Source organism: Mya arenaria, chromosome 17, assembly GCF_026914265.1.
Source record: "Mya arenaria isolate MELC-2E11 chromosome 17, ASM2691426v1".
NCBI lineage: Eukaryota > Metazoa > Mollusca > Bivalvia > Myida > Myidae > Mya > Mya arenaria.
In genome coordinates this window covers 4,716,704-4,738,851 of record NC_069138.1, presented here as the reverse complement: position 1 = coordinate 4,738,851, position 22,148 = coordinate 4,716,704, and the positions used below count along the sequence as shown (strand labels likewise).

The window sequence follows — 22,148 nt, the reverse complement described above, 5'->3', positions numbered from 1 at the left end:
CAGCGGACAGTTACATTATTATGAACGTGCATCCGCCGCCTACAGCGGACAGTTACATTATTATGAACGTGCATCCACCGCCTACAGCGGACAGTTACATTATTATGAACGTGCATCCACTGCCTACAGCGGACAGTTACATTATTATGAACGTGCATCCACCGCCTACAGCGGACAGTTACATTATTATGAACGTGCATCCGCCGCCTACAGCGGACAGTTACATTATTATGAACGTGCATCCGCCGCCTACAGCGGACAGTTACATTATTATGAAAGCACATCCGCCGCCTTGTAACAGTGGACTGTTACAGTTAAAAAAGGGTACATCGTAAGAGCTGCAGCTGTCTTAACATTGATGTTATTGATATATAACCTTGTAATGTTAATCCTCATTCATATATCTGTAACCTCAATGATATATAATATAACCTCATTGGTTTAACATAACCCCATTGGTATAATTTAACCACATGTGTGTAAAGTAACCTCATTTATTTGAAGTAATCTCATTGGTGTATTATTTAACTTCACTGGTGTAATGCAACTGCGTAGGTATAATTTAACATTATTGGTGTAATGTAACCTCATTGGTGTAATGTAACCTCATTGTCATATGCAACCTCATTCATGTAATGTACTCTCATTCAATTGCCTGGTGTAGTTTAACCTCTTTGGTGTTATTTAACCTCTTTGGTGTTATTTAACCTCATTGGTGTTATTTAACCTAATTGGTATAATGTAACGTTGAATATTGTAATAACAAAAAACAGATGCAGTCAAATATCCATTTATTTTGTGTAAGTACATACTAATAATATTCAACTTTTTAAGTAGTCTGTTAGTACCCACAAAAAAAGGCCAGCCACTGTTTACATCTACCACTTCACCTGATTAAAATCAATAACAGCTGGCTGCTCATTTGCTGAAAAAAAGGTATTGGAAAACTTGAGAAATTGTAACTGCCTTCTCATTGGACAAAACAATATTGACCACTTAGAATGTTGTTTAAAGCTGCACCCTCACAGATTGAACGTTCTGACAACTTTTTTATTTGTTGTCTGAGAACAAGCCAATTTATGCGAAAATGCATGGAAACCAGTGATATAAGACTGCTGACAAAAAAACAAATCACAGATTACCATATACAAGTTAATTTTTTTTATGTTTTATGCATTTTTCTTAATCCGTTAGTAACCGGTTTTAGCCATAAAACATTAATTTTCGCACGGAAATTATGAAAATCTGCGAACTGATCTTTTGTTAGCAGTCTTATATCAATGGCTTGCAGATATTTACGCAAAAATTTGCTCATTCCAAGACAAAGAATAAAAAAGTTGTCGAATCTGTGAGACGGTGCAGCTTTGAGAACTCTGTCACTGGTTTAATTATAAAATGGCCAATCCTTCTTTGGGAAAGATCTCCATTAAACTAGAACCTTTTACTTAAAATGATCCATCAAATTAAGATATCCATCAAATATTAACAACAATAGATCTAAGTGCCAATCTATTGCACAAGTTATAAAAACACCCACCAGCTGTTTAAGAAACAATGAAAACACTCTTTTATTTTGCTAACAACACCATCATGTAACAGCAACAACAGAAGAAATTTTTTGCCTAAGGCATAATGCAATTATCTCTAATCTTTTAAATATTTTCCTTACCTGTTTCTTATAATACAAAAAGTCATCAATTCCCACACACATCCTATTTGTAGCCTGTAGGGGCATTTAATTATTGCCTTTAAATGTTTCGGGTAGTCCTATAAATATTATAATATACATCTCGTATAAGACCATCTTTACGACATTTAAACATTTGGGTTTGCACAAGGTAAACGTCTTACTTTTATTATATTTTTTTATCATATATTCAATGAATTTGGTAAAGCGTTTGTATTACAGAAAAAAACAACTGTGAATTAACTATTTATTTGAATTTCATGTTATTTCTTAAATCTGCGATAATCAATTAACAATAGAGAGGTTAATTGTTTGTTTTAGTGTAAGATCAGATTATATTTCACCAAGTCACATGAGCACCAAAAGCTACGCCACTCATGAAATAGTACTTTTTTTGTTCACAAAGTGAAATATATTGCGATCTTACACTGACACAAACATTTTTTCATTTGATTATAGAATACAGCATAATGGTGATAAAAAAATGACAATTATAATTGTTGTTTTTCAGGAAAGTGCACTTAATTGTATGCAAACATTATAACGTCATTTAGGAAATGACGGCGTTGAAATTGTGTCCTAGCTTGACTGTCTACGTTGATGTTTGATTTGGAATTGAGAGTTGCCTTCAATTTCAAAACAGTGAAAAAATATCAACATATATTTTCACTGTTAATGAAATAGTTAAATAATATTTTTATTTCACTGATAAATCTCTATAAACATTGGGAAAGCAAACATTTGTATAATAAAAATTGCATGATAATGTAGCATTAATTAGACTAAGAGAAAATACATGATAGGATTGAGTATAATGGTTAAAGTATGTATCTATCGAAATAAATAAAGTAAATGCATATTGATAACCCCTTAATCTGTGCTTAATGTTTTAGATAACATTTTGTTAACTGAACCAGCCGCTTCTGATTCACTTGATTTAATTCAATAACTGTGAGCTGACTGTTAGTATCCTAAAATAAAAGGTGCGGAAGATTTGATAAATACTATTTGACAAAATATAAATTTAAACACTAAAGTGTCTTATTGCTGTATAATCTTTGATTGTCTTCAAACATGAGGTAGGATTTAGTAAAAGTTTTGTTTATATGCAGTGTATTCTGTTTTTAAGGTCTTGAAATTGTTACAGATTTTTTAGATCTCCCCTAATAAGTTAATTAGCGGCTAATATTCAATATAATTCTTATCCTTATCCTTAAACATGCCGCAGTGATTCCAATCAGTCGATTATTCTACTCTTAAAGGGGCTAAACACTGTATGATGAAATAGCGAAAAAAGGAAATTGTCGGAAACTGACATAAACTTGGTATCGATGTGTACAATGCATTGAAACTAACTAACTGAAGTACCACATAGTTTACAATTAATTTATTTTTCGCAGTTTTTTCGTATTTTTCCATTAAAAAAGTTTATTAGGTATGTCTACCTAGTAGAATTCATCCTTATGCGTGATTGGCTAGTCGATGTTATCACATGTTATTACCAACTTAGGTATATAGCTCTAATATTCCAAAGGTTTAGGGTAAGCCTTCGTAGCACAGTGGATACAACACTGGACTGCAATTTTGGCCACACTGGTTCAAATCTTGTCTCTGACTCAAATTTTTATTTTACATTAATTTTTGTATTTTTTGTTTACAATTATGATATCAAAGCGTAACATATTCTATTAAATAATTGTCCTGAGATTCGTTACAGAAAAAACTTTGTTTGGTGCCAATCTGGTGTAAAGTCCCTTTAAATTTACGTCAAATCTAAGTTTGTAATTAAATATGCTCTCTGTGCTTTGTTTAAATAAGATATCTAAGTCAAAAACCTTAGATTTTTTATCTCACAGTTCTCAAATTATATATGTTTTTTTTTTGGTATTGTATAGGTCAAATGTGTTAAACATGATATTGCATTGAAATTAAAAAAATAAGAAAATTGGCATCAACCTTCATGTGTATATGTGCCCCTTTAATATTTTCTACTCCTCATTAAATGCCAGTGCGGATGACGATCATTGTGTTTACAATAATTTAAGAGTCCTGTAAATGTAAATAAGAAATATTTAAACAATGATATTAATCATTTTATTTGCCACCTTCGATTTGCAAACTCGTATTTACACAATAGTACTATTTGCCAAATATGGGAAGATTCCAACTTTATTACGGCAGCTTTACCTATCAAAACATTCTGGATTTACACGTATATGAACTCTGCTGGCGTACGTAATTATAGGGAGTAACGTAGAGCTAGGTATCTTTGATTTGTTTGCTTAAGATAGATAACTTTCTCATTTGCAAATATTCTGCCCTCTTTACGACTTTTGGCATTTACCGTATCTCCTGTGTTAAAACAGAAATCAAGCAAATCTAACGACTAGTCATTGTATTTGAATCATTAATTTTCAATCAATCATTGAATTTAAAACCATGCATCAATATCATTAAATTGAGGTCCAGTCAAATGTCTAGGCCAATAAAATGTCTAGAGTCACTGAGGTTAAGTTCTATGTAATTCCTAGCATCACTGGGGTTAAGTCCAATATAATGTTTAGAATCACTGAGGAAATGTCCAATGCATTTTCAAGAATCCCTGAGGTAAGGTGCAATGTAATAAAATCACTGATGTTAAATTAAATGTATTATTTCTGGAATCACTGAGGTTAAGTCCAGTGTAATGTCTTAAATTACTGACGTTGAGTCCAATGTTATATCTAGAATCACTGAGGTTAAGTCCAATGTTATATCTAGAAACACTGAGGTTATGTTCTATGCATTGTTAGAAACACTTACGGTAAGTCTGAAGTAATGGCTTGAACAACTGAAGTTGAGTCAAGTGTAATATTTAGAATCACTTAGGTTATTTCCAATGTTATGTCTAAAATAACTTGCGTTGAGTACAATGTAATGTCTAGAATAACTTGCGTTGAGTACAATGTAATGTCTAAAATAACTTGTGTTTAGTACAATGTAATGTCTAGAATCACTAGAATAACTTGCGTTGAGTACAGTGTAATGTCTAGAATCACTAGAATAACTTGCGTTGAGTACAGTGTAATGTCTAGAATAACTTGCGTTGAGTACAGTGTAATGTCTAGAATCACTAGAATAACTTGCGTTGAGTACAGTGTAATGTCTAGAATCACTAGAATAAGTTGCGTTGAGTACAGTGTAATGTCTACAATCACTAGAATAACTTGCGTTGAGTACAGTGTAATATCTAGAATCACTAGAATAACTTGCGTTGAGTACAGTGTAATGTCTAGAATCACTAGAATAACTTGCATTGAGTACAATGTAATGTCTAGAATCACTAGAATCACTTGCGTTGAGTACAGTGTAATGGTTATGTCCAATGTAATGGTTATGTCCAATGTAATGTCAAATTAATGAGGTAAAGCCAAATGTAATATCTAGAATCAGTGAGGTTAAGTACAATTTAATGTCTAAACTCTAGAATCACTGCGATAAAGTACAATGTAATGTCTAGACTCTAGAATCACTGAGGTCAAGTACAATGTAATGTCTAGACTCCAGAATCACTGCGATAAAGTACAATGTAATATCTAGACTCTAGAATCTCTGAATGTAATGTCTAGAATCAGTGAGGTAAAGACCAGTGTGATGTATAGACTCTAAAATCAGTGAGGTTAAGACCAATGTAGTGTCTAGAATCAGTGCAGTTAAGACCAATGTAATGTCTAGACCAATATAATGTCTAGACTCTAAAATCAGTGAGGTTAAGATCAATGTAGTGTCTAAACTCTAGAGTCAGTGAGGTTAAGACCAATGTAATGTCTAGAATCAGTGAGTTTAAGATCAATGTAATGTCTAGAATCAGTGAGGTTAAGACCAATGTAGTGTCTAGAATCAGTGTGGTTAAGACCAATGAAATGTCTAGACTCTAGAATCAGTGCAGTGAGGTTAAGACCAATGTAATATCTAGAATCAGTGAGGTTTAGACCAATGTTATATCTAGGATCAGTGAGGTTTACCCAAATGTAAAATCCAGAATCAGTGAGGTTAAGACTAATGCAATATCTGGAATCAGTGAGGTTAAGACCAATGTAATATCTGGAATCAGTGAGGTTAAGACCAATGTAAGGTCTAGAATCAGTGAGGTTAAGACCAATGCAATATCTAGTATCAGTGAGGTAAAGTACAATGTTATGCCTCGTCTCTAGAATCACTGAGGTAAAGGTAATGTCTTAAATTACTGGCGTTGGGTCCAATGTAATGTTTGAAATGTGTTAATGCCATTTAAACAAAGTTTAAAGCGTGATGGCATCACAGAGGGGTCAAACCATAATGCAGCCAATGGGCTGGGGCAGACCTTGATAAATGCAAATAAACAAACAAAACGAGGGGTCAAGGCATAATGCAGCCAATGGGCTGGGGCAGACGTTGATGAATGCAAATAAACAAACAAAACGAGGGGTCAAGCCATAATGCAGCCAATGGGCTGGGGCAGACCTTGATAAATGCAAATAAACAAACAAAACAAGGGGTCAAGCCATAATGCAGCCAATGGGCTGGGGCAGACCTTGATAAATGCAAATAAACAAACAAAACGAGGGGTCAAGCCATAATGCAGCCAATAGACTGGGGCAGACCTTGAAAAACTCAAATAAACAAAAAACAATGTGTTAAGAGTCTGGTGCAACAATTTGGTAATACACGGTACCTTTTCATTCATTTTTAACATTTAAGGTTTGTTCTAACCTACCGTTAAAGCTCAAAATCGGACCAAATTTACATGGTTCATCCTGTGGGTGGGATAATCACATTATCAGCTGATTTCATTCACAGACTAAACACAGTGAGATAATTGTGACATCAGACATTGAGTTAAGAAACGGAGGAATGTTAAATGAGGGGATACTTTTGATTGGTGAAGATAATTTATAAAAGATGGGAGCATGATTAGTTTATTTTAAATATCAATAGCTCAGTATTGTGAATAGATCTGTTGGAAGTTTATTGAGAGCAGTGATTTGATATAAAACACTGAAGTATTAATTAAAAGGTAAATTGCTTTAATGTGAATTAACATTTCATTGTATAATTTATATTTTACTTTGAATGCGTATTACAATAAAATGAATGCGTTTTTACAATAAAATGGTTGTAGTGAAATAAATGTGAATTCATGAATTTTAATGTATGCAATTACATACGATTCGGGATATTTATTATTGAGTATGTAATTAAAATTAAGAAATTTAAAATGAAGTTTGTTGGTGAGAGAATATATTATAACTTTTTTAAAGGAAAACTAAACTTGCAATAATTTGGACGGGTGATTCATATTTTTGCAATTAATTGATTTAATTAAAAAAATTGTTATGAGTAATATATCATAAATTGAAATTGATTTTTTAGCAGATCCTTTTCGATTTCATCCCATAGACTTGATTGATGATGCAGGATATATATTTATGATAAATTTAATTTTCCAGTAATTTTGTTCACACCAAATTAAATTTTGGATCCTATTGACAGGGTTTTACACCAACCTTATTTTTTTATAGGATTTAAATCTTTCTCCGAATTTAAAGTGACACTCTTATTCAAAATAATACATACACAGTGTTTAAGAAACGTAAATTTTGACTGATAAACCTTTATCATTTTACTAAATAATGCATTTATGGGAAATATTAGTTGCTGATAACAAGACTGTAACCAAGTATTAAAATAATAGCTGAAAATGCACAAATATTAAATGATTGGTGAGTGCTAAAAGATTAACTGTGATCTACTATCATCTCATAAGGTAGAAATACAGTGTTTTCTGCACCTTTCTTTCAAATTAAACACGGTATCCTTGATAAGAATCATTGTTTCTGATATTTCTTCGTCCTTTTTGGTATATTAAAACATTTGTATTATATATATAGTTGCGTAAAATCTCCTTTGGGAGTAAGAGTGCATCTTTAAATTTTGGATCCTATTGACATTGTTTCACACCTACCTTATTTTTTATAGGATTACCTTTCTCCAAATTTAAGGGTCATTAAGGAACAAAATATAAGGTGTGTAACTACCAAACTTGTAACTCCACAAAAAAGCATGTTACATCAATCAAATTGTAGCTTTGATGTCTTAAATCAAGGGTCACATTTTGCAATTAGATTTTGTCGTTTTGGCTGGCTGCAACTTCGTACTTTATAAAAGGATACGTATGGAAAATTGATGTTGAAGGCTTGACATGACGATGTCTTGATGATTTAAGATAGGACCAAAATTTTGCTTCATAGCTCAATGGATCGCAGGTTAATGGTTCGAAGGTGATTAAAGTTATGTTATTCCACTGCACATTTTGAATGTGATTGACTCGGTTTGCTATTTATAGATCGTAAAATGTGGGAATGGATATAATGGCTTGATACGTTTACATATGTGGTTTAAATGAGATGACGAATAAAAAGAGTGGTTTCTACGATGTCTAAATATAATAAAAAAAGACATCTGTAAATAATTATGGTAGGATATAAATAAGTGAAAGATGCTCAGAGCTTGGATTTAAAGGCAAAGGTAACGAAATTGCTGACATTTGTGATATTAAATCGGAATAAATTATACGTGAGTTAAATATTGCAAATGTTGGTCACTGTTTTATTTTCTTGTTCTTTTGAAATATAATATTTTATGAGGCTTTTTTAACTAATGAGCATTTAAAGTCTAAATTATAAATAACTTTATTAGTTTTATTATGATGCTTAGTATTTATTATAATTATTATAATTATTATTAGTTTTATTATTATTATTATTATAATTATTATAATTATTATTATTATTATTATTATTATTATTATTATTATTATTATTATTATTATAGCAATATTTATTGATACTATTGGTAATGTTTGGTATAATTTTATTGTTCATTGATATTTTGTTTTATTATTTTTCATCATCATCTTCATCATCATCTTCCTCATCATTATTATCACCATCTTCATTGAAATCATTGTTGTCATCATCATCGCCACCACCACCACCACCACCACCACCACCACCACTTCCATCACCATCATCATCATTCAACAAGTAGTGACACTTTGAGTATTGATAGCAAAAGAAAACAGTAGCATTACCCCCCCCACACACACACACACCTAAAAAACACACAAAACAACAACAAATAAATTCAATAAAGACATCACTTTCACACATTTTATCCCATAACTTATATAAAATTCTTGTAAAATACCACTGATTGTTGAACTTTCATAAATCAAAAAGCGTAAAATCAAAACACTTATTTATGACATTTATTACAGTATATTACAGCTGGCCGTATTTTATGAATACATTTAACATAAATGCGAGCAGAGAAGTTCAAAAGAAAACTTGTGGTTGATTTCTATAAGTAATTATTGAAATATATTGGAGAACCTAAAATATGGGGCATAACGGTGAAAAGGATACTAAAATTAAAATATGTATGTTTTCCTTTTAGAATAAGATAAATTAATAAATAAATTTTATTTTATTTTGGGAAACATAAAATAGGTCTGCAAAGGTTAAAGTAACTCCCAGCTGGAGCCCTGATTCCCTAGTTGAGGCCTTTTAAGTTCCATAGCTGGGGCCTTGATTACTAACTGGGGTCTTCATTACCTAGCTTTGTATCATAATAAATTTGTATCATGCCAAAAGAACCTCAGATTGAAGACCAAAATTTAATTTACTTGTTGACTAAACATTTCAGGTATGTAATCAAGATATGCTATGTTAAATTATGTGATTTTTGATGGCTCAGGTGCATCGGACCCATATTATTTCGGTATCATTTTAAAGGATCTTAGGTTAAGAGAAAGAAAATGTTAAAATGATCTTGAAATAAATACTATAACTGTAGTGTTTTGGTCATGAAATATAGGCCATTTTTCATACCACATTTTCTGTTGAAATAATGAACAAAATTATTAACTGCAATAACTTTAATACTAATAGTTGCCTGGTTAGGGCAATGGTTAGCACACTAGCTCCTCACCAGGGCGACCCAGGTTCAATTCCCGGCCTGGACACTTGTGAGTTTGGTTAGTGGTCAGAGTTTGACCAAGCCGGAGAAGTGGGTTTTCTCCGGGTACTCCGATTTCCCCTATAACACAAAATTTGACTCTCTCGCGCAACATTATGCCATCGAGAGTGACTTTGTATAAGTTATCGTAACTTTCTTCACAATGGTTGTAAAATATATAATGTTTAAACTAACTGTAATACAGTTCATACTATAATGTAAGTAAGATTTTTTAATAAATTAATTGACACAATAGTTTTAAGTCATAGAAAAACGCTTTCAATTGGCACAATATATATTTATAGAGGGATCACCATGTTTCTATTTTATTTTTGTTCATTTATTTTTTACATACATTTACAAATCAACATATTCCTTTTTAGATAAAGCATACCGGTTATAAAAATTATTATAATGCTTTTTTTATCAGTATTGTTAAGCACAAACATACAGACATAACCACACAAATACATGCATGCATATAAACTCTCACACACACATGAACGTATATATTTCACACACACATGCACATACGCATGCTTCAAAATTTAACCATATTGCCAATGGTCTATAAAATGACGAGCTTACTTATAACAATGTACATGGGACACCTTAAAGCTGCACTCTCACAGATTGAACGTTTTGACAATTTTTCGAACAAGCAAATTTATGTCAAATTTAATATAATGCATGAAAACCAGTGATATGTTAAAAAATTGATGTTTTATGAATTTTTCTTAGACCGTAAGTAACGCTTAAAGCCATAAACATAAATTTTCGACCGGAAATATGAAAGATTGCGTTATGATATTTTGTCAGCAGTCTTTTATCACTTGTTTGCAGATTTTGACGCAAAAACTGGCTCATTCCAAGACGAAAAAAAGAAAAAGAGTTGTCAAAATGGTAAATCTGTGAAAGTGCAGCTTTAATTATGTAACTCACTTCTAACTGATTGCAGGTCAGTGAGGGATGAGTATCTATTGCTGTGTGGTCTTCTGGACACTGGTGGTCATCTTCTTCAATGTACGATCTTCAAATGGAGGTATGAATGTTTGTTCATATATATGACAATCATATTATGATATAGTGGTGAGGTTAAAATGCATAACTTTTGTTTGTTTTATAAATAAACTTCCATAATTCATATATTCAACCGTCTCCTTGGCCTAGTGGTTAAGCCTCCACCTACGGAGCGGGAGGTTGTGGGTTCAATCCCTGGCCGGGTCATACCAAAAGACGTTAAAAGTTGGTACAAGTAGCTCCCTTGCCTGGCGCTCGGCATTTAAAGGGTAGTGCTTGGAAAAGTGGTGTACTCAGTACTGGTTTAACCCAGGAAAGTTGTACCCCATGTATCAGTGCTTGACACTGAGCAAGTAAAAGAACCAAAGGGTCTCTTCGAAAAAGAGCTAGGGTATGGCACCGGGACTAACTTATATCCCACCACTGTATCTTCAGCGTGCTGTCCCTTCAGCAAAAACAAAGGACCCCATTGGAAATAAGTGCTTGCACTTTCACGAGTTATCCTTGACCGCAAGGTCTAAACAAATACATACATACATACATACATCAACCCTCACCATTGTTTGTGGGTCTTTTCCCCCCATAAGCATCTACGAATTATTCTAAATGTTATTTTTTATCCCCCTCTGAAAGGCGAAGGGGTTATAATGCTGGTAGGCGTGTGTGCTTCCAAGCAATCTTGTTCAGAGCATAACTTTAAAAGTCTTTGAGGTATTGACTTCAATCTTCATTTATACAGATAGATCTCATTAAGGAAAAGTGCAGCACAAAAGAACCATAACACTGGGTGCAGTATGTTTTTTAAGGTTACTCGCATGTCCATTGTTTAATTGTCAGCCTTTGTCATAAGAAAGCTGATACTGTTCTTAATTCAACAGGGGATATGGCAGTCTGTAACTGCTCTAATATTATACAGACCAAAAACTCATTTTCTCTCACTATATGCATTTTTTTTCAACTTTTTTCAACCATTTTTAACCCACTCAAATTTTAGCTAACTTAACTGTGGGAAGTAAATGGAGTTCAGACAGATTTTGCAAACTCTGTAATCACAGAATTTGCCATAATCCTTATAGCTTTAACCATATCACTAGCAATGGAAGAATTTATATCAACACTAAATCTTATTTGTCTCAGTTTCCAACGTCATAGATATATATTTTCTTATCATTAAGATGTTTGCTTTACACCTTTTCATTTCGACATGAAGGCCACTTTAAACCACACTTGAGGTTCTGAACTGTATTGCCCTGTTTTAACAGTCTATACACTTTAACATAATTAAAAATTGATAAAACAAAAATTTAAACATAACTTGAAACCAAATACAAGATATTTGGAATACCTCTGTGGTTTTCGTTGGAAGTAATTTTGACACTTATTGCGATAACTCGAAGAGTCTTTTTGAGGGTCCTAAAAATTGTTAAACAAGGTGAATGAAGTTTGAATTGTAAAGAATTATCAGGTAATTGAAACTTTGACGTGACATACTTCGGAGAAGCCAAAAACTTCATTTGATCTTGATAAATTGCAGAGAGATCGAAAGTCAAAAGACAGACCGACAAAAAAACATAGTCAGCATTTTCAATATATCATTTATCAAGTAGGCTAAAAATACCATGAATTACAACAGCCACAGAGAAAGTTACCTTTATTTATTATTCTCAAGGTGGTATCACTGTATCAGAATATGCAAAAATTGAAGCTGCACAGATTGACAGGTTAGACTTAATTATTTGTTTTTTTTGTCTCACTGTGAATCAGCCCATTTTGGCATCAATGCTTTCAATTCAGTCGTATTAAATAACTTCGTAAAAACAGATCTTAATTGTTTGGAAAACTGCCAAAAACTCATTTTTCATAAAGCGTTAGATAAATTAACGCTTTTAGCCATAAAACATATAAATGAACGTTTTTATTGATACCTGGTATCCAGACATTAACTCAAAAATTGTCTTATTACCTGATTAAGAATAAAAAAGTTGTCAAAGCGGTCAATCTGTGAGAGTGCAGCTTTAAGCACTTTAGTAATAATTTCATTTCATGTCACTATTTGCATAAGATTGTATATTTTGTGAGTTTCCCCTAGGCTTAACTTTCCCATTAAGAATGAATGAATGAAATCAAGAAGTATTAAATGAGTCAGGATTCTCAATAAGTTTTGGTTGAACTGTCCCGAATTTTATACAAATGTAACCAACCAGCTAGGGGTTCAAGAAAAGTGCTTATTTGACAAATCTGGGGTCATTTGAACCATCCGTTCTGGCCGGCGGCCCTCTCTTTTTGAGAACTCTGTTAGATATTTTCCTTGCTACTCTAGTCAGTAAAATGGCTTAATAGTTCATTTCAATATATTTCAGTTCTTCTGTATTGAATAAAGCTGATGGCTTATTATAAGAATCACTGTCCTGTAATTTTGAGAGACCATGAAAGGGTACCCCTAGTTGGGAAAATTAAACCCTTAATTGAATTAATTTTCAGATAAAACCTAATAAAGTCATCTTATTAATTTTCAGGCTATACATTTCTACAGACATTGTTGGATTCTAAATGGATCAACACAGAAAACAGTATCATTACAGACATGGATGAATCAGATCTAAGTAAGTATACGAGGGCCATTAAAAAACTACATAGACAATTAGATTGGTGTTTGCCAAAGTGAAAGTAAGAGGGCTATTAAAAAACTACATAGACAATTAGATTGGTGTTTGCCAAAGTGAAAGTAAGAGGGCTATTAAAAAATTACATAGACAATTAGATTGGTGTTTGCCAAAGTGAAAGTAAGAGGGCTTTTAAAAAATTACATAGACAATTAGATTGTTGTTTGCCAAAGTGAAAGTAAGAGGGCTATTAAAAAATTACATAGACAATTAGATTGTTGTTTGCCAAAGTGAAAGTAAGAGGGCTATTAAAAAATTACATAGACAATTAGATTGGTGTTTGCCAAAGTGAAAGTAAGAGGGCTATTAAAAAATTACATAGACAATTAGATTGGTGTTTGCCAAAGTGAAAGTAAGAGGGCTATTAAAAAATTACATAGACAATTAGATTGGTGTTTGCCAAAGTGAAAGTAAGATGGCTATTAAAAAATTACATAGACAATTAGATTGGTGTTTGCCAAAGTGAAAGTAAGAGGGCTATTAAAAAACTACACAGATATTTAGTTTGGTGTTTGCCAAAGTGAAAGTAAGAGAGCCATTCAAAAAATACATAGACAATTAGTTTGGTGTTTGCCAAAGTGAAAGTAAGAATGCCATTCAAAAACTACATAGATATTTAGTTTGGTGTTGGCCAAAGTGTAAGTAAGAGAGCCATTCAAAAAATACATGGACAATTAGTTTGGTGTTTTCCTAAGTGTAACTTATAAACATAAAAGCGGTGCATATGATGCAGAGCTACATGTACTGATTTAATACACAAAATTCCATCAAAATCTGATCAGTTTTTACACCGCTGCAGTAAGGTAACACATACAATCTGCTGTGTGTTCATGATGCATTTTATAAAAGAGAGCGCAATTCATGTCAATTTATTTAAATGTTTCATTTTCAAATTTCAGAAAACCCGTGTTGCTCGTTTCCGTGCGAGAATCGCGGTGTGTGCATGGTGACTGGTGTCGGCAGCTATACATGTGACTGTGAAAATACCGGATTTTATGGACAAACATGTGAAAAACGTAAGAATTTTGAACAAAAGCTAGTATAGTATAAATGCAGAAATCATCATCAAAGAATAATAAGACGTTTTAATTGGTCTGTTGTTTTTTTTCAATGAAAAAGTTGTGGTGTTGTCTTAATGGCTTGTCTGTTGTTGTTTTTCAAAGAATAAGTTGTGGTGTTGTCTTAATTGCTTGTCTGTTGGTTTTTACCAGAGAAAAAGTTGTGGTATTGTCCTAATTGCTTGTGTGTTGTTTTTTTCAAAGAAGTTTAGATATTGTTATAGCCTTGACATTAACCTTGGCCATTATATATTAAAGTAAAAATGATCAAGATATTTAAATGGAAGTTGGTACACATGTTGCCAGACTCACTAAACACATGTCCAGCAAGGGTAATAGCTCTGGCTTTTATCATTTTTGAGTTATGACCTTTAATCGAATGGTTAAGAAATGGTTAAAGGTCTAGTTTAAGGAATGTTTGGCATGATGATCCCCTGCTCTGCTTATCCTGCTAATTGCACTGGTGTCACAGTAGGGGCCAATTTCCTGTGTATTCATTTATTGGCTCAGGGCCATTTAGGGTCCATTTCAATCTTGAGATATCCCAAAATGCACAGCAGGATACTCAGATCGGAGATCTGATAAGACAATTAGGCTATAAGATTAAGATCAATTAACAGAGTTTTTGTACAAACACATGGTTTGGGGGTGGGTGGGGGTCACTTAAAGAAGGCTTTAACTAGGCCTTTAAGAAAGAGAGGACAGTTAGTATTGGCACTGTGGTGCTCTTGTATTGTCAATGCTCTGGTAAAAAAAAATGTCAAAATGGTCAATCTGTGAGACTGCAGCTGTAAGGTCAGCCATTCATCATTATGATGATTTTTGAAAAAACATGATAATTATTCTTCTATTATGATATGATATATAAAAGGGAGGTCATAAAATAAGTTTTTGCCATAAAGTATTACATAGCAATTTTATTTATTTGTTTCTTAAATAACATATTGTCAATTTAAAACAAAGCTCTTGGTGAAAGCTTTAAACATGAACACTTTGTTACTTTAAAATGAAACTTTACAATCAGCATTTTTTTTTGTATTAATGATGGATGGATCATCATCAAGGACTCAGTCGTGTTTATTTATAATACACTATTTTTTATTTGTATGATGAAATAAAGTGTGCTAAATTTTTAGGAGTGTTAAAACAAAGATACTTAGGCCTAAAAAAATAAATTGTTTGGTTAGGGTAACATCCTTTTCAAAAATAGGTAGGGTAGGTAGGCTTTATTTTTTTATTTTTTTATTTTTTTTAATAAGGCTTATATAAGAATATAATTTTCATCATTTGAGAAGTTGTTTAAGTTAACTTCTGTATATGCATTTAAGGTTTTAAACTACATATTGAAAAGCAATTAATTTTTTTTATTATTATTTTTTTTTATTATTTTATTTTCAAATCGACTATAAAAACGGTAGGGTTGGCACCTATTCCGTAGGTTGGGTCGGGTTACCCGAACCAATGTATTTTTTTTGTAGGCCTTAGGGCTGGAACTCTTCAACAAATGTTGATGTGTGCTCAGATGTTGTCCTTGTAGTCCTAGATTTTGAATAGCTTATTTCAGTGTGTGTATACCACGTGATAAATTGCGTCATAAATGATACGTCGGAAGGCAATATTTTGATTCGAAAAAAGACTTTAAACAAAGATAACTTCACTAGTTCTTCACCTTTTTAAATGAAACAAAGCGCAGTCTACGCCGCTTTTGGAGCCCCACTTTCGGTCTTTTACCAGAATTGGATTGCAAGTTTAGTTTCTTAAAACACTTCGACAAACCTTTTCACAATACGGCCGTCTGACGGAGCACTGTCAAAACATTATTTTGGAAACAGGTTTGTCAAAGTGTTTGATGAAACTAATGACCTCATCAAATTTCGGAAATAAAACAAATGCGGGGCTTTTTTAAGCGGCATTATTTAAGACTGCCCTTATGTTTCATTTAAAATGGTGTTGTAAATGAAAAGTTATTTTTGATTTAAGTCTTCATTTTATGCAAATTTTTGCCTTCCGACGTAGCATATATGACATAATTTGTCACGTGGTATACACACACTGTATTTGTCTATAATGCTTTTAAACAAAAGTCTAGTTATCCTTAAGTTTGTGTATGAGTCCTTGTGGGCGTGTGGTTTTGTTATCAGTTTTTCTAATTTTCCTTGACAGTACTTATTTTAAATTTTAAGCATTGCATGATTTGCTCCCCCACTAAAACAAGAATATATTTTAATATACTTCAAGTGTATTTTTTTATGCAATTTCGGTATCAAAGAAAAGAATAGATATAATATCAATGTTTTCAGATAGATTACTGGGAATAAAAAATTGGGGGCCAAAACTTGAGTGGGTCCCTTTAAGAGAAAAAGATTCAAACCAAAATTTACCCAGCCTTAAAAAAAAATTGTATAATAATTATGTTCCGGGGCAGCAACTGATAATATTTTGGTTGAAGTTGTTTTAAATGTCTTTTTGAAGTTTAAAGATATGAAATAAAAACAAAATCACAAAAATAAGAATGTCGTTTTTAAGTTTAAAGATATGAAATAATAACAAAATCACAAAAATAAGTAGTTCATGATTTTTTTAAAATGATTTTACTACAGTGTATTCGTGGGAGGATAAATTACTTTTAAATTGATGAAATGACATTATTTTATCCTATTTAACATTTTCCCTAACAACAGGTCATGCGACTAACTGTTAAATTTAGTGCAAATGTTTATCCCAAAAGATCGAAACTCAGGTCTGATAGTATAAAATCATTCAAATGAATTAAATAGCGAGTGTGATCTTTTTGAGGCTTATTTAAATAACATGTTTTCCCTTTTCAAGAAATTAACCTATTTAATGACTTTTTTGCGGTCAATTTAACTCAGTCTGATTCAAAAATAATTTTGTTTGCTGGTTAAAACATTTTACATTCAGTGAAGATTCTAATATTCGGTCACCTCCAAGGGAAAAATTGAATAAGTTTTACAATTGATTGATGCACAAAAAACACATTAATTTTAATGCATTATTATGTTTAACTCAATTGACTTTAAAGCTGCACTCTCACAGATTGAACGTTTTGACAACTTTTTTTTATTTTTTGTCTTGGAACGAGCCAATTTTTGGGAAAATGCATGGGAACCAGTTATGCTATCAAAAAAAATAAATGTCAGCTTTTTATATTTTTGTTAAAAAAATGATGTTTTATGCATTTTTAGCTCGACTATTCGAATAATAAGGAGAGCTATACTACTCACCCAAGTGTCGGCGTCTGCGTCTGTGTCGGCGTCACCCCTTGGTTAAGGTTTTGCTAGTAAGCACACGTAGGTTAATATCTCAGCAACTACTTGAGGTATTGCATTGAGACTTTATACAATGGTACTCAACCATCCAACCTACTTAATTAACGAAGTTTGATAACTCTACTTTGCATTTAATGCCAATAATAGGCCTTTAATATTTGACTTAGAAATTCAGGTTAAGGTTTTGCGTGCAAGCACACATAGGTTAATATCTCAGCAACTACTTGAGGTATTGCATTGATACTTGATACAATGTTACTTACCTAACTTACTAACCTACTTATTTAACCAAGTAAGATAACTCTAGTTTGCATTTAATGCAAATAATAGGCCTTTATTATTCGACTTAGAAATTCTGGTTAAGGTTTTGCGTGCAAGCACACATAGGTTAATATCTCAGCAACTACTTGAGGTATTGCATTGATACTTGATACAATGGTACTCACCCATGCAACCTACTCAATTAACCAAGTTAAATAACTCTAGTTTGCATTTAATGCATATAATAAGCCTTTATTATTTGACTTAGAAATTCTGGTTAAGGTTTTGAGTGCAAGCACACATAGGTTAATATCTCAGCAACTACTTGAGGTATTGCATTGAGACTTGATACAATGGTACTCAACCATCCAACCTACTTATTTAACCAAGTAAGATAACTCTAGCTTGCATTTAATGCAAATAATAGGCCTTTATTATTTGACTTAGAAATTCTGGTTAAGGTTTTGCGTGCAAGCACACATAGGTTAATATCTCAGCAACTACTTGAGGTATTGCATTGAGACATAATACAATGGTACTCAACCATCCAACCTACTTAATTTTCCAAGTTAGTTAATTTTAGTTTGCATTTAATGCAAATACTTGCCTTTATTATTTGACTCAGAAATTCTGGTTAAAGTTTTGCATGTAAGCACACATAGGTTAATATCTCAGCAACGACTGGATGAATTGCATTGAGACTTTATATAATGGTATTCAACCACCCAACCTAATTGAATAATCATTTATGTTAATATCTCCACACATCATGTATTGCATTGAAATCTAATCTAACAGTGATCCATGCATGTTTTGCCAAAACTTTTCAATCCTTACACCGAAAAGCAGCGGAATGGTCGAGCGGGCTGTCTCTATGACAGCTCTTGTTCTTAAACTGTTAGTAACGCTTCAAGCCATAAAACATTAATTTTCGAATGTAAATGCAATCTGATCTTTTGTCAGCAATGTATTATCATTGGTTTGCAGATATTTACACAATTTTTTTTATCTTTTCAAGAATTTTTTTTTAATGATAAAAAAAAGCGCCAATGATTTGTGTACAGATATATATTAGCCATAATAAATGAGGTTTTCAATTAATAACTAGTAACGGGGCCAAAAATTCCCAAGTTTAAGCGCCTGAATATCGCTATTATTTTTTTATCCTGTTTGTTTTAAATGAAAGCCCTCAAATGGGCCTCTAAAAACCCAGTTTTGCTCCTTCAGCAGGGTGCTAAAATCTTACCTCTTTTGACATTCATTGGGGGCCTATAGTGCCACCCAAACCTGGGGAGTTAATTCTATATAATAGTTGACTCTTGAATATTCCAGCAACGTTCTGGAAGCGAGTGGCGTCTATGCTTAAACCTGATCCGGAGTGGCAGCATCTCTTACTGACGGAGAAGAAACATGCCTGGATTTGGAAAATTGTCAACTGGATAACGCCGCTTTCAGATGCCATCATGAAAAAGATCTACCTACGTGAGTATATTGTGTTTAATATAAAACACGAAAATGAAGGGTTTCAGCAAGGTTATAAAAAAAGGCAGGGTGTTGCAGAAAAAGGACAGGGTGCTAATGGTAAATTAAAGGAACATTGGTTAAGGCTGTAATATTATAAATTTGACAAAAATGTTAGAAATGTGTTTTATTGAAGTAGTTTTTGGCTTCAACTGCCAGATATAGACAGTTTGCATGTATATTATGATGATCATACTATAAGCCTCTCCATAAAACAAAGGATATATTTAACCAGCAGATTCAGGTGGGGGGGGAGGGTGAAGTTATAAAAATGCACCATTTCGGACTATAAATCTATATATTATTATATCTATATTATTCTTGGGGGAGCATCCCCAAATCCCCCTGCCAACACTTTAAACGAAATAAATTTCTGTTCTAAGTTATGGAGGGGCGCAATTCAAAAGCTTACACCCCCTCTGAATTTGAATTCTTGAACTGCCCCTGTATTTGATGATCTAAAGCATTAAATTCTAAGAAGGCATAAGGGAGACATGCTGGTTACTATAAAGACTGAAGGATGTTACCAAAAATGGGCAGGCTACAGCACCCTTCCAGAACTCTTTAGCTTAAAGCTGCACTCTCACAGATTTACCGTTTTTACAACTTTTTTATTTTTTGTCTTGGAAAGAGCAAATTTTTGCGCAAATATCTGCAAACCAATGATAAAAAATTGCTGACAAAAGATCAGATCACAGATTTTTATATTTCCGTTCGAAAATTAATGTTTAATGGCTTAAACCGTTACTAACGGGTTAAAAAAAATGCATAAAACATCAATTTTTGAACTTGAATATTTATTTTATTTTATATTTTTTTGTCAGCAGTTTTATATAACTGGCTTCCATGCATTTTCGCAAAAATTGCCTGGTTCCAAGACAAAAAATTAAAAGTTGTAAAAACGTTCAATCTGTGAGAGTGCAGCTTTAAACCCTAGATTTTGTGCATACTCTAGATTTTCAAACTTAAAATGATCCCAAAAATCGTTAACTGGATCATAAACCACTGTTAGATGTAATCATGAAAATGATTTACTTGCAGTACATAATTAAGTTTTAGTGCTGGAAACCAAACACAATGGGCCGATTGTACACAAACTGTTAAAGTTAACAACATTGTTAACATAATCATTGTTAACTTTTGAATCATTACTGTAATGGAAGTTTCATCGATACGCTCATGATCTGCTGTATTTCTAACAAGATTTAAAACATCTTGTTTATAATATTTAAATAAGTGAGCACATTATCAAATACTTCATTTAAGCTGCACTCGCACAGATTGATCGTTTTGACAACTTTTTTATTTTTTGTCTTGGAACAAGCTAATTTTTCCGAAAATCCATGGTAACCAGTTATAATTAAGACTGCTGACAAAATATTAGATCGCAGACTTAAATATTTAAGTTCAAATATTGATGTTTTATGCATTTTTCTTAAACCGTTAGTAACGGTTAAGGCCATAAAACATTAATTTTCGAACAAAAATATGAAAATCTGAGATCTGATTTTTTGTCAGCATTCTTATTTCATTGGTTTGCAGATATTTACGCAAACAATTGCTCATTCCAAGAGAAAAAAAGTTGTAAAAATGGTAAATCTGTGAGATTGCAGCTTTTAAACTTAACAACAATGTTAATAAAACTCCTAATGATTTACCACACCTTATTTTGTCATACGAAAAAAAAGTGCATTTTTTACAAAAACATGAGAAGGTCCCTATAAGCTGTCCCTTGAGGGTGAATAAAGATATGCCAAAAATGGACACGCAGAGACATTTGACATTTATGAATACTTCCAATGTAAACAACCTTTCCGGCATTCGGAATTTTTCTGCCATTTTTTATCGAAAACAATCTTGGATGTATGATGGTACATTGTAGAAGTAGTTCATAACATTTTGAAAAATATCATTAATTATTGTAGTGTTTTAATGTGTATTTGTATAATCTTAGTTTAAACTGATTGCTTTTGAAGTGTATTATTGCAAACAAAATTAAGATTCTTATACCACTATATGTTGGGCCTCATCACCCATAAGGTCCTGGTGCCGTATTCAATAAGCAACTAAGATTAAAATAAAATTTAAGATTATAAAATAAGTGTTTTGATTGGCCTGTATATTTAGCTGACCAATAGGTGGAATGGAATCACTCTGAGGCTTATCTAAGGATAAGGATAAGATGAATATGGAATACTGGTCCAGACCTTAACAATGTATATAAAGCAATTTACATGAATTCATGATACTATATGTGCAAGTTTTTCAAGTGTTTATTATATCGCTTTGTTCTTTGTAGACAACTGAAAACAAATTTGATAATTTATGTGATGAATTTATGTAATAAAAAATTAGCAAACTTTCAACTTAAACGTTTTCTTGTAAAATTTAATATTCAATTAAATCGATGTAAATGTTTCAGTGTCCAAAAGCTGAATGCCTTTTTATCCAAATGTGCACGAATTTGTGCTAAGTATAAACGCAATTTGTTTTACTCAAACATAGAAAATTCTATATCTACTTATAAAATAACATCAGCTACATTCAGCAGTGGCAAAATCACTCGAAACAAATCACCAGAAAAATATATTTATATAAGATCCGGAAATGT

The 22,148-nt window shown here is 32.4% G+C and overlaps 1 protein-coding gene across 3 annotated transcripts in view; it reads left to right on the top strand.

Moving 5' to 3' along the window:
- The window catches only part of LOC128224314 (prostaglandin G/H synthase 2-like), a 49,307-nt gene that overhangs the window by 8,661 nt on the left and 18,498 nt on the right, over positions 1-22,148 (top strand). The window contains exons 1-5 of one of the 3 annotated variants that reach the window (XM_052934127.1): positions 6,632-6,722; positions 10,683-10,766; positions 13,261-13,347; positions 14,307-14,423; positions 19,349-19,498. In XM_052934127.1, coding sequence (XP_052790087.1) covers positions 10,694-10,766; positions 13,261-13,347; positions 14,307-14,423; positions 19,349-19,498 — 427 coding nt within the window. In that variant the 5' untranslated portion in view covers positions 6,632-6,722; positions 10,683-10,693. Of the gene's footprint in view, positions 1-6,631; positions 6,723-8,101; positions 8,234-10,682; positions 10,767-13,260; positions 13,348-14,306; positions 14,424-19,348; positions 19,499-22,148 lie in introns of those variants that run through there. The other 2 variants (XM_052934125.1, XM_052934126.1) reach the window with 2 other exon arrangements.